This window comes from Hemitrygon akajei, chromosome 2 (genome assembly GCF_048418815.1).
Source record: "Hemitrygon akajei chromosome 2, sHemAka1.3, whole genome shotgun sequence".
Classification (NCBI taxonomy): Eukaryota; Metazoa; Chordata; class Chondrichthyes; order Myliobatiformes; family Dasyatidae; genus Hemitrygon; species Hemitrygon akajei.
The window spans coordinates 212,564,307-212,590,113 of record NC_133125.1 but is presented as its reverse complement, the minus strand read 5'-3'; the positions used below and the strand labels follow the sequence as shown (position 1 = coordinate 212,590,113).

The 25,807-nt window shown below is 46.6% G+C and overlaps 1 protein-coding gene across 3 annotated transcripts in view; it reads left to right on the top strand.

The window, feature by feature from the left end:
- LOC140720542 (butyrophilin subfamily 3 member A3-like) overlaps positions 1-25,807 on the top strand; it is a 388,295-nt gene that overhangs the window by 41,430 nt on the left and 321,058 nt on the right. For all 3 annotated transcript variants that reach the window (XM_073035384.1, XM_073035390.1, XM_073035394.1), the window contains one exon: positions 2,931-3,209. In XM_073035384.1, the coding sequence (XP_072891485.1) occupies positions 2,931-3,209 (279 nt within the window). The remainder of the gene's footprint in view (positions 1-2,930; positions 3,210-25,807) is intronic.

The following is a 25,807-nucleotide window of genomic DNA, read 5'->3' as shown; positions in this document are numbered from 1 at the left end:
AGCGGCGGCGAGGGGGGGTTGCAGCCTTGTTCAATTGCCCATAATCAACGGTCATCCGCCAGGAGCCGTTCCTCTTACGGACGGGCCAAATGGGGCTATTGAAAGGCGAGGCAGCGGTTCTAATAATTCCCTCCAATAACAGGGCTTGAATGGAGTCTGCAATTTCTTGGCGCCCCCCCCCCCCCCGGCACTCTGTACTGACTGTTACAGATGATCTTGGGGGAGGGGGGGGAATAACAATTGGCTCCCACTTAGCTGCCCCGACAATAGTGGCTCGCGCGATGCCGAAGGTGAACTTGCCCCTGTTTGTTTCAAGTGATTGTCCCTTTAAAACATTGATCCCGAGGATACATTCCGGGGAGGAGGCAATAAGGACTTGTACACGTCTGGGGGAATGGTTGCCTATGGCTAGGCGAAGGGTGACCTCCCTAGCTGGTAACAGGGAGCCCCCCAGTCCCTCTATCTGCATGTCCGTACCCCTCCATAAGGCAGGATTGCCTGGGATAATCGTGTGCTGGGCGCCTGTGTCGACAAACGCCATCCTCCTCTGTGTTTCCCTTTCCCCAATGTACTGTGACGGGTATATGTGGCCTCAGGTCCCCCGGGCAGGAAAGGGCGAGAGAGCAAATGCGCCGGGGGCCCTGGCCTTCATCCTATGGGAGGGGGGAAGAGGGCTGCCACGCCGGGGGTGAGGCACTTTGCTGGTGGAGGTGGGACATTTCCTGCCTGACGAGCTGTCTGAGTTCTGCTTCGAGGGCCTTCGAGACAGTTTCGGGCAGGGAATGCGCGGAGGGTGGCTCGGTGTGGGTGGTCTTTTTGTAAGTAGTCTTCCCCCTGCAATGCTCCTTCCACAGGGCATATAGGTTGGGGTGTGGGGATGCCATCTATATTGTTACGATCCACCCCTGCACGCAGCAGGTCCGTGTACAGCTGCCTCCGTGTATATCTGAGAGGGATAGTGTCTAGGGCCCTTGTCTCGGTCTTCCGGACCTGCGCAGGTGCCCCCCTCTGCATATATTCTAATCCCTCCAGGAGGGTGATGGCATCCCGTACGGTCCTACCGCTAGCTGGTGCCATGAGGGGCAGGATTACCAACTTCAGATCGGAGCGTGCGGTAGTGACCAAGTATCCCACTAGGGCACCGGTCACTCGTGTGTTTTCAAGGAAGTTACGGTCGCAGGAACCTTGATAGATGCCGTTGACCAGTGCCCATTCCCTGATAACCCGGGTGCCCTCACTGACCGTACCCCATTGCGGGCGCCCGTGTAGATCCCACTCCAGAAGTGTGGGATAGCGAGCTTGTACCGCGGTCACTACCTGATGCACCATCAATAACTCACTCTGAGACGTAAGAAGTGAGATATCGGCTTTTATTGACTGCAAGAATGAACAACACTACATCCTGGAGAATGAGGGCCGGGCTCAGGCCTCATTCGACTTTATACAGGGGTTTGTGGGAGGAGCCACAGGAGCAGTCCACACAGGTATATGTAGTTCACCACACTACCCGATCCCACAGGGTTTTGCCGTCGCGGATTTCAGCTTGTGGCGCCCGCAGCGCATTGTTTATGCTCTGCTGGTCAGAGAGGCTTCCCAGGGCGGTTGTCTCATGATAGGAGAGGCTGAGGTTGGGCCCCCCCCCCCCCCCCCACAGCCGGAGCAGCCAGGCCGCGAGGTGCTCGCCTATCCGCCAAATGGGTCAGCTCCTTGGGGGAGAAGTCCCGGGTCTCCGTGGTCTCGGAGTGACTAGGGGAAGGTCCGGCCGTCTCCCCCTCGTCCCCTTCCTCCCTGCGGTGAACCTGGGACCGCGTGGTGACGGGTCGGGCATGTTGGAGCTCGGGTGAGAAGGGGGAAGGGTGATTGTGGGACCTTGGTTCCTCGGGCACCCCCTCATCGTCACTATCCAGCCAGATGTCCCCATCCCCCAGCCATGCGTCCAGCTTGTCGCCACGCTGGACTAAGGCTCGAATCTTTAATGGGTCCGGCTGCTAGCCAGACCGACAGGCTGCCCTGGCCTGCTGAAGTTTTATGAGGCGACAGGCAAGTTCAGTTCCCCTATCTTCAAGGTCATTGGCTCGGGCCTGGGCAGCCTGTGCTGCTTCCTTCAGCGTACAACAACGCTGACTGAGGTCTTCAATTTCCCTGTCCTTCTGACCACACAAGTGCTGCAGGTGATCAGTAATTCTAACCTGGCGTCTCAGCAGGGACGCAAACAACCAGAAGGCACCCCTTGGACTCCCCTTGGCTTTGGGGAACCCTGATTCCTTCAGGAGGGAGACCACATGATGGTCCAGCTTCGCTCCACGGGTCTCTAACTGCTCAGACCAGTCCACTGGTTTTCTGCAGTCTGCCAGCATGCTGGCCAGACTCTCAAATCCCTCCCTTTCATCAGCCCACCCGGGGATCTTATCCTGGGTGCCTGCACTGGCTTGCTTCCCCTTATTCCAGAACATTTCCACTTCATTACTCTTTGAAAGATGCAAAACCACCCTCTTCTTTATTTTCAAAAAGTCCTGACATAGAAGTATTTTCCAGATTTATTTCACTATCTTCCATAATCTAATCGTAAACAAACAACTTTTATTACCCTTTTGCTTTTAATATACATAAAAAATGCCTTGGTATTTTCTTTAATCATAATTGCCAATGGCATTTCATGTCCACTTTTTACCGTCCTTATTCCTTGCTTGTGTTCTTTCTGGCTTTCTTTATATTCCTGAAACATCCTGTCTGAATTCAACTTCCAAATATTTAACGTGTTTCATCAGGTAGCATCTGTGGAGAGAAAAACAGTTAACGTCTCAAGTTGATGAACTAGTAAAGGCTAGAAATCAATAAACGTGATTGCAAGCAGTTTTAATACATGCTTTATGGATTCATGTTTCATTTTTCCTAATGACTATTATTTCTCCATCTGTCATTAACTACAGGTTCAGGGAGTGAACCTTGGATTCAGTTGACGGGATACCATGGAGTGGGAGTCCAGTTTGTGTGTAAATCCAGTGGATGGTATCCTGAGCCAGAGATCCTGTGGATCGGTGGGGATGGAAATGCATTAACAGAAGCTGAGACAAAGTACCACAGAGACTCGGGTCTTGTAAATGTTGAGAGCAGTGTTGGAGTAACGAGGCAATCGTCAGGCAAACTGAAGTGCATCATCAGGAGCGAACATTTGAAAATAGAACATACGGCAATTATTACAATATCAGGTTTGTAAATTATGATGTCTGATCGGTGAAGGGGAAAGGTGATCTAATTTCTCCTGAAAAACTAACTACCAAAGAATAGTTTGTCTCCATAATGTCTTTGCCAAAATCTTATGCCTATTGAAGACTGTCCCTTATATTTAAACAAAGTTGACTGTTAGTGACAATTTTGCTGTTTGTGCATCTTTTAAACCTGGCACACCATTAAAAGCCAATTGAATCCACAACTTGTCCATTTAGGTTGGACATCAACACAGATATTTTCAATCCTTTGATACTCAGGTGAAAATTAAGTGGATACAACTTGGAACATTTCCAAATCATTAGCATTACCAAACATTTCCCAAAGCATTGGCATCTGCTGCATTGACCTACCTGTGAACTATTGACATTGCTATGCCCAAGACAGAAGTTCTGTTGATGTCGCAGGTGTGGGCCAATTGAAAAAAAAATCCAGAAAAATAATCATCCCCATTCCTACTTGAAACCTCTATAAATTGGCCCAGGGCTGATACAATCAGAGCAGAATTCCATGATCAGTGTGGGAAAACCCCTCTTAATTTTGTTTACCTCTGTAAAATCTCCCCTCAGTCATCTACATTCCAGTGAATAAAGTTCAAAGCAATTCAGTCTTGTCCCATAGCACGGGGCTCAGTTTTCAGTAACTTCCTTATACATTTTCTCTGCATTCTTTCAATCTAGGTAGGTGATCAAAACCGGACATAATGCTTCAACTTAGGCTGCAAAACATCTGATTCAATTTCAAGCTAACATTCCACTCGAATACTCAATACGTTGATGTATGAAGGCCAATATGCCAAAAAGTTTTCCTTATGACCCTATCTACTTGAAACACCACTTCCAAAGAATTATGGACTGTATTCCCAGATCCCTCTGTTCTACCATACTCCTGTTCCCTACCACTCACCGTGTAAGACCAACCCTGGTTGGTTCTACTGAAGTGCAACACCTCACACTTGTCTGTATTAAACTGCATCTGCCATTTTTCATCCCATTTTTCCAGGTCTTCCAGATCTGCTGTAAGCTCTGTTCATCTTCATCACTGTGCACTAACCCCCAATCATGATAGATAGATAGATAGATAGATACTTTATTCATCCCCATGGGGAAATTCAACTTTTTTTCCAATGTCCCATACACTTGTTGTAGCAAAACTAATTACATACAATACTTAACTCAGTAAAAAAAATATGATATGCATCTAAATCACCGTCTCAAAAAGCATTAATAATAGCTTTTAAAAAGTTCTTAAGTCCTGGCGGTAGAATTGTACAGCCTAATGGCATTGGGGAGTATTGACCTCTTCATCCTGTCTGAGGAGCATTGCATCGATAGTAACCTGTCGCTGAAACTGCTTCTCTGTCTCTGGATGGTGCTATGTAGAGGATGTTCAGAGTTATCCATAATTGACTGTAGCCTACTCAGCGCCCTTCGCTCAGCTACCGATGTTAAACTCTCCAGTACTTTGCCCACGACAGAGCCCGCCTTCCTTACCAGCTTATTAAGACGTGAGGCGTCCCTCTTCTTAATGCTTCCTCCCCAACACGCCACCACAAAGAAGAGGGCGCTCTCCACAACTGACCTATAGAACATCTTCAGCATCTCACTACAGACATTGAATGACACCAACCTTCTTAGGAAGTACATTCGACTCTGTGCCATCCCTAAATCTGATGATGCAGTTTAACACATTATCATCCAGTTTGTTGATATGGCTGACAAACAACAATGTACCCAGCACCGATCCCAAGTCAGACCACTAGTCACAGGCCTCCAGTCAGTGAGGCAGCCATCTACACTGCTCTCTGACTTCTGAAGAAAATCAGGGTCTCTTGCCATCTTGAAAGCCAAGCAACTGAACGTTCTTGACCAAACTACCATACAGGATGTTCTCAAAGGCCTTGCTAAGGTGCATGTAGACAACATCCACTGCCTTGCCTTCATCAACATTCTCCAGGCTGATTTATACTTCTGCGTAGTAGCCTACGCCGTAGCCTTCGTAAGTGGCCTGTGCCGTTGTGAGCATTTATACCTGTGTGTTGGTGTGTCTGTGTCGTTCTGCAATTTACCGCTAAAACACTAGTTGGCAGTGGGGTTTCTATGCCACTGTGTTGAGTTTCTTTGTGTACTTCAAACAATGGTGACTGAAACTGAGCGCATCATGTTGGAGTTGGAGCTAATAAATGTTGAACAAGGGTTTTGTTGAAATTACTGCAAAGCAGAAAAGAGAGAAGACATTGGAGGAGATGGTATGTACAACCATTGAACGGATTGAGGCAGAAGGAGGGTGAATTTTCTGTGCTTGTCTGGCCACTGAGAGACATGGACAAGGAAATGCATTTCAAATATCTTCAGATGTTGGCAGGTAGATTTGACAATTTTATTCATCATCTCCAACCATTTATTTCGCATCAGTGAACGCAGAGTATGCCTATAGACAGGAGGATATGTGATGCTACCCAGCGGACCAGTCACACTTGTTGCTGTCTGTGTCGTCGCAATGTGCAGTTACCTTTTTGGAGAGGTGTGCGTCAGGCTATGGCGTCGGGCAGGTCATAGGGTACAGCGTAGGTTACGCAGTTATGCCATACTTACAGCGTTTATTTGATGCAAAAGTATAAATCAGCCTTCAGCATTCTCCAAAAATTCTATAAGATTGTTTAGACAAACTTATCACACACGAAGCCGTGTTGGCTATCCCTCATCAGTCACAGTCTATCCAAATACTTTTATATCTGGTCCTTTAGAATACTTCCCAAAAACTTTCCCAGTACTGATGTCAGGCTCAGATGCCTATGATTTCCTGGCTTATTCTTCAACAGCAGAACATTAGCTATCCTCCAATCCTGTGGCACCTCACCCGTGGCCAAAGATGTTTAAAATATCTCTGCTGGGGCCCCTGCAACTTCTGCATTAGCCTCCCACAGGGTCTGAGAGAACATCTTGCCAGGACCTGTGATTTATCCACCCTAATTTGCTTCAAGACAGCAACACCTCATCCTCCATAATCTTTATAGGGTCCATTACCTCGTTACTGCACAGCCTCACATCGATAGTCAAGTCAAGCCAAGTCAAATTTATTTATATAGCACATTTAAAAACAACCCACGTTGACCAAAGTGCTGTACAGATCAGAGCAGAATAGCTAAAATCACAAATACGAGAAACACAGACATAACTGACAAGGCAAACAGCTGAAAGGCACAAAAGAAACAACACAAGGGCCGAGGCACAAGCCAAAAATCAGCCACATCAGGAGGGTTCAAACGCTGGTGAATTAAAGTAAGTTTTGAGCCTGGATTTAAGAGAGTCGATGGAGGGGGCAGATCTGATAGGGAGGGGAATGCTGTTCCACAGTCTAGGGACTACAATAGCAAAGGTGCGGTCACCCCGAGCTTAAGTTTAGATCGTGGGACAGCCAGGAGCCCCAAGTCAGCCGACCTGACGGACCTGTAAGTAGAATAAGGGGTTAGAAGGTCTGTGATATAAGGGGGGGGGGGCAACCCATTTAGGGCTTTTTTAGCAAACAGGAGAACCTTAAAATCAATTCTGAACTGTACTGTCAGCCAGTGGAGGGAGGCCAGGATAGGAGTATTATGGTCCCTCTTCCGGGCAGTTCATGAGGCTGACTAGATTTGACTGGTCGTTTGGTTTTAGTGGGAGATGAAGCTATGTGTCATCAGCATAACAATGGAAAAAAATGTCACATTTTTGAATGATTTGGCCAAGGGGAAGCATATATATAGAGAAAAGAGTGGGACCTAGGATGGAACTTTGAGGGACCCCACAGGAGAGACTAGCTGGGGAGAAGAAAATTTGCTTATGTTGACGGAGAAGCTTCTATTTTTGAGGTAGGATGTAAACCAGTTCAAGGCAGTGCCATCAACACCAACCCCGTCCTGGAGACGGTCTATTAAAATGGCATGATCCACAGTATCGAACGCTGCGCTGAGGTCAAGAAGAATTAGAATGGCAGAGTCACCTGAGTCGATAGTGAGGAGCAGGTCACTGTACACTTTCAGCAGGGCAGACTCTGATATGATAAGCCTTAAAACCTGAGTGAGATCTTTCCAAGATGTTGTTTTGGTGTAGGTAGGGCAGCAATTGACTGAGAATAACCTTTTCAAGAACCTTTGACAGGAATGGAAGTTTAGAAATAGGTCTGTAGTTACTAGGTAAGGTAGGGTCTAAGTTGGGTTTTTTCAGGGGGGCTGGACCACGACACGCTTGAAGCAGGTTGGAACGGTACCAGTGGCCAGAGCTGTTGATAATAGAGAGGATGCTGGGACCGGCTATGTCAAAGATGTCCTTCAGGAGGGCAGAGGGGACAATGTCAAGGGGGCAGGTTGCAGGTTTCATGGTGGACACAACCTTTGTAAGAAAGGGAAGCGTGATGGGTTGGAAACAGTCCAGTTTAGATGAACAGACCAGTGAGACAGCTAGGTCATGGGTGGGGGGGGGGGGGGGCGGGGAATGTTCATTCTGATGTTCTCAACTTTGCTAAGGAAGAATTTAAAAAATTCTTCTCACTTAGCAGGGGGACACATTTAAGCTAGGGGCGGGACAAATGACAGAACGTATGGCACTGAGTAAAACCTTGGGATTATGAGAGTTGTTAGAAATCAGGTCAGAAAAGTATTTTGCTCTTGCAGCTTTAACTGTTTCCTGATATTTGTGAAGATTGTTTCTCAAAATCTCCAAAGAAATTTGAAGCTTATCACACTTCCACTTTCGTTTGGATTTTTTTGCTCTCCCTCCTCAACGCTCTGGTGGTGTCATTAAGCCAAGGCAAACCTTTAGGCTTAGACATTTTCACTTTAACATTAGATTCTGTCTCTCTCTCTCGAGTAAATACTGATGCAAAAATCCATTTAAGATCTCCCACATTTCTGTCAGCTCCATACATGGATACCACTCTGATCTTCCACATGTCTTCTTTCAGCCCTCCTGATTTTCTTCTTGCATTTCTTTCACTCCTCGAGTACCTCATTTGTTCCTGCCTGCCTATACCTGTTATGTACCTCTTTTTTCTTAACTAGTTTAATATCTCTGAAACTCAGTGTTCTTTAAACCTGTTATCCCTGCTTCTTATTCTGACAGGGACATGCAATCTCTGTGCTCTCAAAGCTTCCCTTTTGAATGCCTCTCTCTTAACAAGTACACCATTGCCAGAAAACAAGTTGTCACTATCCACACTTGCCAGATCCTTTTTGATACTTTTTGATACCAATATAACTCGGAGTCCTGCCATGTGCAGAAGTTCGCTGATGACACGGCCATAGTGGGGTGTGTCAGGAATGGACAGGAGGAGGAGTATAGGAAACTGATACAGGACTTTGTGATATGGTGCAACTCAAACTACCTGCGTCTCAATATCACCAAGACCAAGGAGATGGTGGTGGACTTTAGGAGATCTAGGCCTCATATGGAGCCAGTGATCATTAATGGAGAATGTGTGGAGCAGGTTAAGACCTACAAGTATCTGGGAGTACAGTTAGACGAGAAGCTAGACTGGACTGCCAACACAGATGCCTTGTGCAGGAAGGCACAGAGTCGACTGTACTTCCTTAGAAGGTTGGCGTCATTCAATGTCTGTAGTGAGATGCTGAAGATGTTCTATAGGTCAGTTGTGGAGAGCGCCCTCTTCTTTGTGGTGGCGTGTTGGGGAGGCAGCATTAAGAAGAGGGATGCCTCACGTCTTAATAAGCTGGTAAGGAAGGCGGGCTCTGTCGTGGGCAAAGTACTGGAGAGTTTAACATCGGTAGCTGAGCGAAGGGCGCTGAGTAGGCTACGGTCAATTATGGAAAACTCTGAACATCCTCTACATAGCACCATCCAGAGACAGAGAAGCAGTTTCAGCGACAGGTTACTATCGATACAATGCTCCTCAGACAGGATGAAGAGGTCAATACTCCCCAATGCCATTAGGCTTTACAATTCTACCGCCAGGACTTAAGAACTTTTTAAAAGCTATTATTAATGCTTTTTGAGATAGTGATTTAGATGCATATCATATTTTTTACTTAGTTAAGTATTGTATGTAATTAGTTTTGCTACAACAAGTGTATGGGACATTGGAAAAAAAGTTGAATTTCCCCATGGGGATGAATAAAGTATCTATCTATCTATCTATCTATCTATCTATCTATCTATCTATCTATCTATCTATCTATCTATCTATCGATGCAATGCTCCTCAGACAGGATGAAGAGGACAATACTCCCCAATGCCATTAGGCTTTACAATTCAACCGCCAGGACTTAAGAACTTTTTAAAAGCTATTATTAATGCTTTTTGAATAGTGATTTAGATGCATATCATATTTTTATTGAGTTAAGTATTGTATGTAATTAGTTTTGCTACAACAAGTGTATGGGACATTGGAAAAAATGTTGAATTTCCCCATGGGGATGAATAAAGTATCTATCTATCTATCTATCTATCTATCTATCTATCAACACTGGCCTTTCTCCAATTTGGAATATCAACCCAAGGACCAGAACTGTCTTCCATTATTACTTTGAGACCAATGGCATTATGATCACTAGATGCAAAGTGTTCTCCTACAGAAACTTCTGTCACCTGCCCTGTCTCATTCCCTAATAGCAGATCAGGTATCACACACTCTCTCATTTGGACTTCCACGTAATGATTAAGCAAACTTTCTTGAGCACATTTGACAAACTTTTTCCAGCTGTGTTACAGTATGGGAGTCCCAGTCAGTATGAGGAAAGCTAAAATCACCCACTATCACAATAATTTGTTTCTTGCAGCAGTCTGCAATCTCTCTACAAATGTGCTCCTCTACATTATAGACTTATAGAGAAGTACAGCACAGAAGCAGGTCCTTTGGCCCATCTAGTGCTTGCTATAAATATTTAAGTTGCCTGCTCCCATCGACCTGCACAGGGATGATAGCCCTGCGTATCCCTACTATCCATTTACCTACATAGAAACCCTACAGCACGATACAGGTTTTTCAGCCCACAATGCTGTGTCGAACATGTACTTACTTCAGAAATTACCTGGGGTTACACATAGCCCTCTATTTTTCTCAGCTCCATGTACTTATTCAGGAGTCTCTTAAAAGAACCTGTCGTATCCACAAACACTACCATCGCCGACAGTCCATTCCACGCCCTCACCACCCTCTGCATTAAAAAAAATTAACCCTGCTATCTCCTCTGTACCTACTGCCAAGCACCTTAAAACTATGCCCTCTCACGTTAGCTATTTCAGCCCTGGGAAAAAGCCTCTGACTATCCACACAATCAATGCCTCTCATCATCTTATACACCGCTATCAGGTCACCTCTCATACTCCATCGCTCCTAGGAGAAAAGGCCGAGTTCACTCATCCTATTCTTACAGTGCATGCTCCCCAATACAGTTAACATCCTTGTAAATCACCTCTGCACCCTCTATATGGTTTGCACATCCTTCATGTAGTGAGGTGACCAGAACTGAGCACAGTACTCTAAGTGGGGTCTGACCAGTGTCCTACATAGCTGTAACATTACCTCTTGACTCTTAAATTCATCCCACGGTTGATGAAGGTTTCTTAACCACAGAGTCAACCTACGCAGCAGCTTTGTGTGACTTATGGACTTGCACACCAAAAACACGCTGATCCTCCACATTGTCAAAAGCCTTACCATTAATACGAAATTCTGCCATTATATTTGACCTACCAAAATGAACCACCTCACACTTATCTGGGTTGGACTCCATCTGCCACTTCTGACTATTCCTAATCATATTATGCCTCTCCAAATGTTCATAAATCATGCCTCTCAGGATCTTCTCCATCAACTTACCAACCACTGAAGACTCCACGGTCTATAAATCCCTGGGCTATTTCCTGGGCTTTGACTACTCCCTTTCTTGAATAAGGGAACAACATCTGCAAGCCTCCAATCCTCCGGAATCTCTCCCGTCTCCATTGATGTTGCGAAGATCATTGTCAGAGGCTCAGCAATCTCCTCCGTTGCTTCCCACAGTAGCCTTGGGTATATCTCGTCCAATCCGGGTGACTTATCCAACTTGATGCTTTCCAAAAGCTCCACTACATCCTCTTGCTTAATGTCTATATGGTCAAGCTTTTCTTTCCACTGTAAGTCATCCCTACAATCACCAAGGACTTTTCCATAGTGAATACTGAAGCAAAGTATTTATTAAGTACCTCTGCTATCTCCACTGGTTCCATGCAGACTTTTCCACTGTCCACTTGTTTGCCTATTCTCTCACGTCTTATCTTCTTGCTCTAACTAACCATTCCAGCCTTTGAGCCATCTAAGTCTGTAGTGGCCACAACATCATAGCTCCAAGTACTGATCCACGCTCTAAGCTCATCCACTTTGTTCATGATGTTTTTTGTGTTAAAATAGACACATCTGAAACCGTCGGTCTGAGCGTGTCCCTTCTCTATCACCTGCCCATCCTCCCTCTCACACCACCTACAAACTTTCTCTATTTGTGAGCCAACCACCTCTTCCTCTATCTCTTCAGTTCGATTCCCACCCCCCAGCAATTCTAGTTTAAACTTGCCCCAATAGCCCTAGCAAACCTCCCTGCCAGGATATTGGCCTCAAATTCAAGTGCAGCCTGTCCTGTTTGTACAGGTTCCACCTACCCCAAAAGAGGTCCCAATGATCCAGAAATGTGAGTCCCTGCCCCCTGCTCCAATCCCTCAGCCACGCATTTATCCTCCACCTCACTCTATTCCTATACTCACTGTCACGTGGCACAGGCTGTATTCCTGAGATTACTACCTTTGAGGTCCTGCTTCTCAGCTTCTGCCTAACTGCCTGTAGTCTGTTTTCAGGACCTCCTCCCTTTTCCTACCTGTGTTGTTGGTACCAATAGGTACCACGACCTCTGCTGTTCTCCTTCCCACTTCAGGATACTGTGAACATGATTGGAAACATCTTGAACCCTGGCACCTGGGAAGCAAACTACCATCAGTGTTTCTTTTTTGCGTCCAAAGAATCGCCTGTCTCACCCCCTAACTGTAGAGTCCCCTATCACTGCTGCCATCGTCTTCCTTTCCCTACCCTTCTGATCATCAGGGCCAGACTTTGTGCCAGAGGCGCGGCCACTGTTGCTTCCCCCAGGTAGGCCGCATCCCCCCCCCCCCCCCCGCCCCCAACAGTACCACTATTCAAGCAGGAGTACTTATTGTTAAGGGGGACAGCCACAGGGGTTCTCTCTTGCCTCTGACTCCTGCCCTTCCCTCTCCTGACTGCTACCCACTTACGTATCTGTCTCCTGAGGCCCCAGTGTGACTACCTGCCTATAGCTCTCCCTATCACCTCCTCACTGTCCCCAGCCAGACGAAGGTCATCGAGCTGCATCTCCATTTCCCTAAGGAGCTGCAGCTTGATGCACCTGGCACAAATGTGGCCATCCGGGATTCTGGGAGTCTCCCTGACATCCCACATCTGACACCCAGTACCGAACACTATCCTCACAGACACATTTCCTATTCCTATTCTTCACAAGTAATTTACCTCGCCTCTACCATTATCACCAAAGCCCCGTTGAACCAAAGACCTCCTACTCTGTCACCCGCTCTATAATAGCGTCTTCTTTTTAATCCTTCCCACTGGTCTAACTCGCTGACATCCACATGCTTGTGCAGTCATACTTCAAGCTAAACTTTTCTTAAACATTGAAACTGTGATCGCATGCACCACTTGTGTTGGCAGCTCATTCCACTTTCTCATGACCCTCTGAATGTAGAAGTTTCCCCTCCTGTTCCCCTGAACTTCTCACCTTTCACCCTGAACCCATGACATTTGGTTGTAGTCCGACCCAACCTCTGGAAAAAGCCCACCTTCATTTACTTTATCTATAGCCTCGTAATTTTGTACACCTCTGTCAAATCTCATCTCAATCTTCTATGTTCTAAAGAATACAATCCTAACCTTGCAAAGATTCCATCTTTCCTTATAATTTGGGTCCTCCGGATGTGGCAACATCCTTATGAATTTTCTCTGTACTTTTTCAACCATGTTTACATCTTTCCTGTAAGTAGGTGACCAAAGTGCACACAATATTCCAAATTAAGCCTCACTAGCGTCTTAAACATTGTCAACATAACATCCCATCTCCTGTACTCAATACATTGATGTATGAAGGCCAATGTTGCAGAAGCTTTCTACCTGTGAGATGGCTTTCAAAAAATTATGTATCTGTATTCCCAGATCCCTGCATTTACCAACAATCGTCCGTGCCCTACCATTCACCGTGTAAGACCTACCCTGGTTGGTCCTACGGAAGTGCAAAACATTGTACTTATCTGCACTAAATTCCCTCTGCCATTTTTCAGCCCATTTTCCCAGCTGATGCAGATCCCATTCGAAGTTATGACAGCCTTCCTCACACTCTCAATCTGGGTGTGATCCACAAAATTGCTCATCCAGTTAACCACATTATCATCTAGATCATTGATATACTGTCAGTGGCAAACAGCAAAGGACTCAGCACTGATCCGGTGGCACCTCACTAGTCACAGGCCTCCAGTCAGAGAGGCAACCCTCTGCTACCACTCTCTAGCTTCTCTCATAAAGACAATGTCTAATCCAGTTTACTCCATCATCCTGAATACCGAATGACTGAACCTTCTTGGCCAGCCTTCCATGTGGGCCCTTGTCAAATACATTACTAAAGTCCGCATGGACAACATCAACTGCCTTACCATCATCAATTTTCCTTGAATAACTCTTTATGTTTGGTTAGACATGCCCTACCACATATGAAGCCAGGCTGACTATCCTTAATCAGTCCATGTCTATCCAAGTACAGTGCCTATCAAAAGTATTCCCCCCCCCCGAAGTTTTCATGTTTTATTAGATAGATAGATAGATACTTTATTCATCCCCATGGGGAAATTCAACATTTTTTTTTCCAATGTCCCATACACTTCTTGTAGCAAAACTAATTACATACAATACTTAACTCAGTAAAAATATGATATGCATCTAAATCACTCTCTCAAAAAGCATTAATAATAGCTTTTAAAAAGTTCTTAAGTCCTGGCGGTTGAATTGTAAAGCCTAATGGCATTGGGGAGTATTGACCTCTTCATCCTGTCTGAGGAGCATTGCATCGATAGTAACCTGTCGCGGAAACTGCTTCTCTGTCTCTGGATGGTGCTATGTAGAGGATGTTCAGGGTTTTCCATAATTGACCGTAGCCTACTCAGCGCCCTTCGCTCAGCTACCGATGTTAAACTCTCCAGTACTTTGCCCACGACAGAGCCCGCCTTCCTTATCAGCTTATTAAGACGTGAGGCGTCCCTCTTCTTAATGCTTCCTCCCCAACACGCCACCACAAAGAAGAGGGCGCTCTCCACAACTGACCTATAGAACATCTTCAGCATCTCACTACAGACATTGAATGACGCCAACCTTCTAAGGAAGTACAGTCGACTCTGTGCCTTCCTGCACAAGGCATCTGTGTTGGCAGTCCAGTCTAGCTTCTCGTCTAACTGTACTCCCAGATACTTGTAGGTCTTAACCTGCTCCACACATTCTCCATTAATGATCACTGGCTCCATATGAGGCCTAGATCTCCTAAAGTCCACCACCATCTCCTTGGTCTTGGTGATATTGAGACGCAGGTAGTTTGAGTTGCACCATATCACAAAGTCCTGTATCAGTTTCCTATACTCCTCCTCCTGTCCATTCCTGACACACCCCACTATGGCCGTGTCATCAGCGAACTTCTGCACATGGCAGGACTCCGAGTTATATTGGAAGTCTGATGTGTACAGGGTGAACAGGACCGGAGAGAGTACGGTTCCCTGCGGCGCTCCTGTGCTGCTGACCACCGTGTCAGACCTACAGTCTCCCAACCGCACATACTGAGGTCTATCTGTCAAGTAGTCCACTATCCAATCCACCATGTGAGAGTCTACTCCCATCTCCGTTAGTTTGTGCCTTAAGATCTTGGGCTGGATGGTGTTAAAGGCACTAGAGAAGTCAAGGAATGTAATCATCACAGCACCACTGACCCCATCTAGGTGAGAGAGTGATTTGTGCAGCAAATACGTGATAGCATCCTCCACTCCCACCTTCTCCTTATACGCAAACTGAAGAGGATCCCGGGCGTGCCTGGTTTGTGGCCTCAGATTCTGTATTATCAGCCGCTCCATGGTCTTCATCACGTGCGACGTCAAGGCAACAGGTCTGAAGTCATTCAACTCCTTTGGTTGTGGTTTCTTCGGTACCGGGACAATACAGGATGTTTTCCACTGTCTGGGTACTCTTCTCTGCTCCAGGCTCATGTTGAAGATGCGCTGTAGTGGTTCTCCCAGCTCAGTCGCACAGGCCCTCAGTAATCGTGGGGAAACTCCATCCGGTCCAGCCGCCTTGCTGGTACAGATCTTCCTCAGTTGACCTTCCACCTGTGCAGCCGTAATCCTGGGCGTGGGCAAGGGCAATGTTTTATAACATTGAATATCAGTGGATTTAATTTGGCTTTTTTGACTCTGATTAACAGCAAAGACTCTTTCATGAAAAGTGAATGCAAATTTCTACAAACAGGTTTAAATTTGTTCCAATTATTACAAAATAATTGATTGCGTAATTACTCAACCCCTTCAAAACTCCTCAAGGTCTGTCAGTTTCCATGGTGATCATGAGTGAACAGCCCTTTTCAAGTCCAACCAGAAATTCTCAATCGGATTGAGATCTGGACTCTGACTTGGCCACTTGAGGACATTAACTTTGTTGTTTTTAAGCTATTCCTGTGTCGCTGTGACTTTATGCTTGGGGTCATTGTCTTGGTGGAAAACAAATCTCCTAAGTCACTGTTCTCTTGTAGACTGCATCAGATATTCCTCCAGGATTTCCTTGCATTTTGCTGCATTCATTTTACCCTCAACCTTCACAAGCCTTCCAGGGCCTGCTGCAGTGAAGCATCCCCACAGCATGATGCAGCCACCACCATGTTTCACGGTCGGGATGGTGTGTTTAGTCTGATGGCCAAAAAGCCCAATTTTGGTTTCATCAGACAATAGATCCTTCTTCTAGCTGACTTCAGGGTCTCTCACTTGCCTTCTGACGATCTCTCGATGAGATTTCATGTGTTTTTTAACAGTGGCTTTCACTTTGCCACTATCCCATAAAACTACGGCTGGTGAAGCACCCGGACAACAGTAGTTGTATGCACAGTGTCTGCCATCTCAGCCACTGAACTCCAGAGTTCTCATAGGTGTCTTGTTGGCCTCTCTTTACACAGTGGCTGTGTTTTTGAATTGAATTGAATTGATCATTACATCCTCCATGTACCCGAGGAGTAATAATCTTTACGTTACATCTCCGTCTAAGTGTGCAACGTGCAATTTATAGTAATTTGTAATAAATAGTATGTACACCAGGACAGTCAGTATAACATAGAATTACAATTCTATCAGCGTGAGTTAATCAGTCTGGGGATGGTGGTGGAAGAAGCTGTCCCGGAGCCTGTTGGTCCTGGTTTTTATGCAGCGGTACCGTTTCCCTGAGGGTAGCAGCTGCAACAGTTGCGGCTTCAAAGATGCTTATGAACTGCTGTGTAAAGAGAGTACAGAGTACAGCAACGTTATGTTCCTGTTAGAAGGAAGGATGGTGATGGAACGATAAGAGAACCTTTGATGTCCATGGAGGTGATGAATTTAGTCCAGTAAAAAGGAATCATATGTCAAGCTTTGGAAGTTAGGATCAGACGAAGCAAATGAGGTGTATAAAGAAGCCAGAAAACAACTAAAGAAGGGAATTAGGAAACTGGAGGGGCCATGAAAAGCCCGTGGCAGGTTGGATTAAGGTGGATCGCAAGGCATTCTATCAATATGCCAAAGGCAAGAGGATAACTAGGGAAATTGACCACTCGGGGATTAAGGGCGAACATTTGCTTGGATGTGGAGAATGTGAGTGAAGTACTTAATACTTTGCTTCAGTATTCACTAAGGAAAAGGATGTGGAGCACCAGGAGATCAGTGTTTCAGAATCAAGTTTAATATCACCGGTGTCAGAAACGAGCCACGCTCCCGAATAATGGCTTCAAGACAAATTCAAGGAAACAAAGTTTATTAACAGTTCTGCAGAGCTGGGCCCCCTCAGAGAAGGGAACCCTGAACCTTACAGGGCAGCAGGTTTTATCCTTCTTCCTTACCACCCCCCTCCCTGACTCGGGAGGTACACAGTGTTTTCCCATTCCATATTTGGAGTTGTTTTTTTACACGTTTCTGTAAAACAATAGTCCATATCTCAGGACTTCAATGATTCCACAAACAGTTAATCTTGTCAGGGCTTCTGCATTCATAATTAAATCACATTTGTTTACAGACTTTAACCCAGACATAATTACATCACATTTGTCCCCGGACATAATTAAATCACCTTTGTCCTCTGACTTTAACCCAGACATAATTAAATCACATTTGTCCCCAGACATAATTAAATCACATTTGTCCTTTGACTTTAACCCAGACCTCTTTCAGAAACGCACATCTTAATTTTGAATCTTACAATTCCACCCTTTTTCTTTTTAAGATGTGCGTTTCAGCTAGCATTTCTCTCACTCCCAGGGGGCCCACCATCCTTCCTCCGCCCCCCGTGGAGGGTCAACTTTCTTCTTTAATAGCATAAGTTTTAGCTCGTTTGTCCCATGTTGGGATATCGCTACTGCCTGGAGCTGGGACACGTTACGCCTGACCAGTGCCTGTATACAAGGAATCAAGCACGGCAGGATCAAGAGAATCATTAGACCCCCGCCTGCTACGAGGAGAGCGGTACGCCACCAGCTCCCTCCTAGTAGCCCGTCTAGCCAACTCATGTTCCCCAGGGATCTCCAGGTTTGTACTGGCACGTGGGCCAGCTTCCGAATTTTGTCGGATATTTTTAACACGGCCTTTCCACTGTCGTCTATCTTAAGGCAACAGTTTGTAAGATTGAACTTCCCACATACCACGCCTTCAGAGGCCAATAGGTAATCCATAGCCAGCCTGTTCTGGTATATTGCTGTTCGCATCTGGCTCTGCTGTTTTGCCAACAGCTCCAATACCAGTGCCGTTTGATTGGTTATCACTTCCACCACCGCCTGCAGTCTAATAATTCGGTTTAACATGTAGACAGGAGTGCGATACCCCCACGACCCATCCTGGGCCCAGGTCGCTGGCCCATAGTATTCAATGATGCGAGCCGGTGGCCACTCATCACCCCACTCGCCCACCTTTATCTCCCGTGTTTCTCTCCTTAATGAATCAAACAGCTTAATTCCCAGCTTCCGGTCACCCTCCTGAGGCAGGAGGAAGAACTCCGGTCTTATGAGACCCAGGAAGCAAACACCCGCCCAGTCCCACGGTAGTTTGGTATACGCCTGATTACCGCAGATCCAGAATAACCCCTCTGGGGCAAATCCTCCTTTCTTTGCTTCCTTCCATACTTCCCTGACCCTGGGGACCCCTTCGTACGGATTCGTTCCGCTGCACTTCCAGAATTTAGAGCCGTTTCCTACGGCCTCGCAACTGCCATTCGGTTCTCTGGTTATGTACCATGCTGGCTCCTCTGGCCACCAGGTAACATTACCTTCCCTCTTTGCTAATTTAATGCTTCGACAGGGACGTTCTCCCACCTTTACTTTCCCTTTCCTTTCAACACATACTTGTCCCTCCGGGTAATTGGTCAATTTCCACCTTTGCTTCTTCCGGTCTGGGACATTTGTCCAATTGTGCGCAAGCAATTCCCACACACTCAAGCTCTCACCCCTCCACGGCCACTGTTCACTCATGTGCGGTCCTCCACAGACCCAACAACCACTCACATTTAGGCTCGTGGCAATCCGAGTCGCTAAGTCTATAAAGAGGTTCTCTTTAACATCGGGGAGGACTATATCTTTCTCTATCTCCTGATATATAGACGGGTCCGTGGAGACCACTGCCGCCTTCCTTTGCTCGCGCTCTTCCGCCTCCTTTTTCTTCTCATCCTGTATTATAATCTCCTTTACCTTATCTGCATGTTCCTTAACCAGTGTAGATGGGATGTCCCACTGCCCTCCCTTGTTTATACACAACCACCGGTCTTTCCTGGGACAGCTGAGACTTCTCATGGTCCCCCCCTGTCCCATGTATCCTTTATTATAGACTTGGTAATAAGGTTTACTATTCTCCCAACATGTTTCTCTCTTGCTTAGATCATAGCATCGATCATTCACATGCGAGTGTGACACAAATGATCCTGGGAACACCCTCTGCCCCACTCGTACCACGGTTCTGCACTTGTCACATTTCCCTTCAATTTCCCCGACATATAGAATCAAATATATTACAGTCAATAATGTTACAGTCCACATAGAGTTCATTTTTGCTGCCTTTTTAGCCTCACCACCATCGGTTCTTCACCGGGAACACAGGTCCACTCAGTGCGGCTTTCGGGCTTCACCAGTCCTTTTACCCTGGATGCGTGCGTCCACCCTTTTTCTTTTGTCCGTACAGCCGTCTCTGTTGTTAGCAGGACTTGGAAAGGGCCTTCCCACTGTGGCTGTAACTTCTCCGGCTTCCAGGTCCTTACCAGAACCCAATCTCCAGGCACGATCTGATGTAAAGCAAAGTCGAGCAGCGGAGTCTGGGCCAAGAGACCCTTTTTCCGAGATAGTGCCAGTAAATAGTCCCTTACAAAGATATCACCCCCTTGTAGCGTGGGGTACCCTTCCACCTTATTCCAATACAGGAGTCCGAACAACATCTCATATGGGGATATTCCTATGTCCTTGCGGGGCGCTGTTCGTATTCTTAAAAGGGCAATAGGGAGACACTTAGTCCATGGTAGTTTGGTTTCTAACATCAACTTGGTCAGTTGTGCCTTTAGGGTGCTGTTCATTCTTTCTACTCGTCCCGAACTCTGGGGATGCCACGGGGTATGGTATTTCCATTGGATACTCAGTGCATCACAAATTAACTGGTGCGTCTTGGAGGCAAAGTGTGTCCCTCTGTCCGAGTCTATAGACCCCATGATCCCATATCTGGGAATTATGTTCTCAAGTAGTATTCGGGCTACCGTAGGCGCATCAGCTTTGGTAGTCGGGTATGCTTCCACCCAGTGGGTAAAGTGATCCACTATTACTAACAGGTACTTCCATCTCTGCACTGGGGGTAGCTCGGTAAAGTCGATTTGGACTCTATGGAACGGTCTCATGGCCAGTGGCTGGCCACCTTTTGGAGTAGATCGCATCACTTTCTTGTTTATCCGCTGGCATGTCGGACATCCAGTTACCTCTTGCTGGGCCAGTGTGTATATTCCTTTGCATACATAGTCCCTCAGAATTGTATCACACATGGCCTGTACTCCCCAGTGGGTTTGATGGTGCAACTGTTGGAGGATGTTGCGGGTTACTTCCTTATTTAGTACCTGTCTCCCATCAGGGACCCTCCATTTACCATCAGTGTCTTTTCGGGCTCCTAGTTGGTTCATGCTATCAATCTCCATTCGAGTAAACACAGGTTGTTTAGTAAGTCCTTCCCTCACTGGTATCAAGGTCAGGAGCTGTATCGGTTCTTCAACTGCTGCTCGTTTGGCCTCCCCGTCTGCTAGACGGTTCCCCACCGCTTCAGGTGTTGACCCTTTTTGGTGTCCGGGTACATGTACTACTGCAATCTCAGTTGGTAAGGCCAGGACTTCCAGTGTCATACTTATCATTTGTTCATGTGCCAGTCCCTTTCCCCTGGCCGTTATCAGTCCTCTTTCTTTCCATATCTTCCCAAAGGTATGTACTATCCCATAGGCGTACTTAGAGTCAGTGTATATGGTTCCGATTCTCTTCTCCAATATCCTCAGAGCCCTCTGGAGTGCGTATAGTTCGCACGACTGGGCCGACCAATTTCCCGGTAATCTCCCGGACTCCACTATTCTTTCCGTTTCTCCGTCGATGATGGCATATCCGCTATGCCGTATCCCATCAATACATCGAGACGATCCATCTATATATAGCTCTTGCCCTTCTCCCAGAGGAGCTTCCTGTAAGTCTTCCCGACTTTTCGTTTGCAAGTCCAGAAGTTCAATGCAGTCATGCTCTGACTCCTCTTCCTCCAGTCCTCCATATAGGAACTGGGCTGGGTTGCAACTGGAATCTTTTGCGAAGTTCAGGTCTTCTCCGGTCATCAGGATAGTCTCGTACTTTAAAATGCGAGAGTCAGTCAGCCACCGGTGTGCCTTCTGGGCCAGTAAGGTGCTGACCGAGTGTGGAGAATGCACTGTGATCTTCCCTCCAAAGGTTAGTTTCCGGGCTTCCTCTACCAATACCGCTGTCGCTGCCACTGCCTGGATACAGGTGGGCCATCCACGCGATACCGGGTCTAACATTTTTGACAGGAAGGCCACGGGTTGCCGCTTTCCTCCTTTTAGTTGGGTGAGTACCCCTTGGGCCATTCCTTCGGCATTGCTGACATACAGTTGGAATGGTTTTTCCAGGGCTGGTAAGGCTAACACCGGAGCACGGATCAATTGCCCCTTAATGTGGTTGAACTTTTGTTCTTCCTCCTTAGTCCATTTTACCGCTTGCTCATCCTGTCCCAGCTTATCGTACAGAAATTTCACCAGGGGAGTATAATTCTCAATCCAGATTCGACAATACCCCACTAACCCCAGGAACTGTCGTATCTCCTTCTTGGTACGTGGTAGTGACATTCCTGTTATTCCAGCTATCCTTTCTGGGGTAATGCATCGCTGTCCTTTACTGACCCGGTGTCCCAGATACCTTACTTCCTTTTCTACAAATTGCAACTTTTTCTTTGAGACCCGTAGCCCCTGCTTCCCCAGGAAGTTCAGTAGTCTGATGGTGTCTTCCTGCACCCCTTCCTGTGTTGGTCCAGATAGTAATAGATCGTCCACATACTGTAACAGTTGATTCTCTGGAGCACTTTGGAATTCCGCTAGTACTTGCTCCAAGACCTGTCCGAATAGGTTAGGTGATTCGGTGAACCCCTGGGGCAGGACTGTCCACCGGAGCTGTCTCTTCCGCCCCGTCGTTGGATTTTCCCATTCGAACGCAAACATGTCCCGACTGCTCTCTTCTAATGGACAACTCCAGAAGGCATCTTTTAGATCTATAACACTAAACCATTCATGGTCAGGGGAGATCTTACTCATCAGTGTGTAAGGGTTGGGCACTACCGGGTATCGGGTCTGGACAACTGCATTTAGACCCCGCAGGTCTTGTACCATCCGATAAGTCCCATCTGGCTTGCGCACCGGGAGTATTGGGGTATTTTACGGTGACATACATTCCTCCAGTAGTCCGTCAGCGATCAGTCCTTCAATCACCGGCTGCAGCCCTTTTCTTCCCTCCATCGCGATGGGATACTGCTTCCTCCTCACTGGGCGACCGTCCGGTAGCAAGGTGATCTGTAAAGGGCTGATGTTCAATCATCCCCTGTTTCCCTCTCTATACCATACCTCGGGCTCTATTTTCTGATCGTCCTCTTCTTTTAATGCGAATAATTTTACTATTATCTCTCCATTGCTTGGCACAGTTCCAATACCCAACTGAACTTGCAGATCCCTTCCTAATAGGTTAAACCCCACCGAGGGTAGCAGGAGAAGGTCTTGCCTTGTTGCTCTATCTTCATATCCGACTTCCACATTGCCCACAATGGGCACTTGTATTGTCTTTCCTCCGATACCGGATACCCCCATTACTTTTGTTCCTGTCCGGGCGCCGGGGGGTATCTGGATTACGCTAGATCTTTCGGCACCCGAATCTACCATAAAAGTTGTATCTGACCCTTGGGGACCTAATTTCAGATTTACCAGGGGTTCCTGTTGATAGTTTCTTTTCCCCAAGGGTAGGAACCCCCGACCCCCCTAGTCTTCGTCTTCCATCATGGCATACGAGCGCACTTCCCGTCGGTATTTGGGGCACTCGTGCCTGAAATGTCCCTCCTCGTTGCAGTGAAAACATCTAGAGGTCCTCTTAGGTTCCCTACTTCGGTCTTGGCTACTGCTTCGTCCCGGCCAGGGTTCTCTTCTTTCTCTTTTGTCTGCAGTCACCTGTTGGACCGTCTGGACCATTATCCTGACTGCTTTCTTTTGTTTCTCCTCGTCTCTTCTAACAAAGACCTTCTGTGCCTCATGGAGTAATTCACTCAAGGGCTTGCTATTCCAATCTTCTATTTTCTCCAACTTTTTCCTAATGTCTGGCCAGGCTTTAGACACAAACTCCACTCGTATTAACTGTTGTCCCACCTCTTTCTCTGGGTCTACCCCGGCATATTGTTGCATATTTTTCCGAATCCTATCCAGGAAATCGGTCGGGGTCTCATCGGGGTTCTGGTGGTTCCTGAAGGCTTTGGTGAAATTGTGTCCTTTGGGGACCGCCTGCCTTATCCCCTTTATTAGGAATTCTCGCATATCCCTCATATTTTTCCGGCCCCCCTCCGATTGCTTATCCCAGCCTGGGTCCACAAGAGGGAATTTCTGTTGTGGCTCTGCTTCGTTTGGCCATTCCTTTTCCCACGTTACTATGGTCGCCTGTCTTATCATTTGTCTTTCTTGGGTGGAAAACAAGGTTCCCATAATTGAGTACATTTCATCCCAGGTATAAATGTTGGGTCCTAGGAATTGATCCAACTGTTCGGCCAGGCCCATGGGGTCTTCTAATAGGCCTTTCATTTCCTTTTTAAAATTCCGTACCTCAGCACTGGTCAGGGGAACATTAACATACCCCGTCCCTCCAATTGCTCCTCCCATAGGCACTTCTCTCAGAGAATATAGTCTGGCGGTCTGTTCGACTTCCTCTTTGTGATTTTTAGCTGTTTGTGACCTGGTTTGCACCCTCCTAGCTTCTACACCCCGCGGTTTTGCACGCTCCGTTCCCTCTTCACCCTGGTCTGCATCTTCTCCGGCTGCAGCTGCCGATTCATTTTCACTTTCCCTTGCCTCAAGGTCATCGATTTGCGGAGCGGTAGGGGGCACATATGGGGGCGGCAGGTGGTTGAGCACCTCCCATGTATTCTTTTTCTGTCCCCCTTCATTTATCGTTTTCAACTTATAACTATTTGTCGTTGGTAACCAGCATAGGGCATAATCACTTTCTTCGGGTTTAACGTTAGGTTTTGAATTCACGTACAGATTAAGGGCTTGTTGTACCCAATCCTCGCTAGACCCGAATTTAGGCCACCACACAGCCGACCCTTGGATCGGCTGGCGGGACCAGAATTCACAGTACTGTATCATCCTTCTCTTTGACTTCCCTTTTCGCCTCCTGTAATCCCAATTTTTTAGCATCCGTCCCAACGGACTATCAGGGGGTACCCCAGGGTATTTTTCATCATTGGCGCCTGGATTTCCTTTACCCTTTTCTCTCTTAGACCCCTTATTCCCCATCTCGAGGACTTGCCCGGTTCCAATCCACCCGCAGGCACCCCGTAATTCCACAATTCTCGTGCACTACGTCTCTGCAGGAATTTAATTTGAATGTGACCCACCTAGCTCGGTCACTCCTGTCTAATTCCGGAACCTGTATTCCCGCGATCGCCCAGGAATTCACCTGCAGGCACCCCGCAGTTCCACAATTCTCGTGTACTACGTCTCTACAGGAGAAATCACCTGCAGGAACCCCGCAGTTCCACATTTCTCGTGTACTACGTCTCTACAGGAGAAATCACCTGCAGGAACCCCGCAGTTCCACAATTCTTGTGTACTACGTCTCAACAGGAATTCAATTTCTTACCTGGGTCCTGTGCACAGAAATTACTCGATCGCTCACTGTCTCAACTGCCTCGACAACCCCTCTTTGTTTCCTTAAGTCCGCCGGATATCACTCGCTCAAGCCGCGCGGGGCGACGAGCAAGGAATCAGGGACTGCCGAACTCGGCAGGGTGCACCTTCTCTGATGTCCTTCCTTGCCCCCCTCACGGCTGGAGTGTGGATCCCGGACGAGCACCCCAAGTTGTCAGAAACGAGCCACGCTCCCGAATAATGGCTTCAAGACAAATTCAAGGAAACAAAGTTTATTAACAGTTCTGCAGAGCTGGGCCCCCTCAGAGAAGGGAACCCTGAGCCTTACAGGGCAGCAGGTTTTATCCTTCTTCCTTACCACCCCCCTCCCTGACTCCGGAGGTATACAGTGTTTTCCCATTCCATATTTGGAGTTGTTTTTTTTACACGTTTCTGTAAAACAATAGTCCATATCTCAGGACTTCAATGATTCCACAAACAGTTAATCTTGTCAGGGCTTCTGCATTCATAATTAAATCACATTTGTTTACAGACTTTAACCCAGACATAATTACATCACATTTGTCCCCGGACATAATTAAATCACCTTTGTCCTCTGACTTTAACCCAGACATAATTAAATCACATTTGTCCCCAGACATAATTAAATCACATTTGTCCTTTGACTTTAACCCAGACCTCTTTCAGAAACGCACATCTTAATTTTGAATCTTACAACCGGCATAGGTCAAGAAATTTATTAATTTAGCAGTAGTAGTAGTACAATGCAATACATGAAAATAAAGAAAAAATAAATAAGAAAATCAATTACAGTGACTGTATACTTGTAATGAATTGAATTGACTTACATCCTTCATATACATGG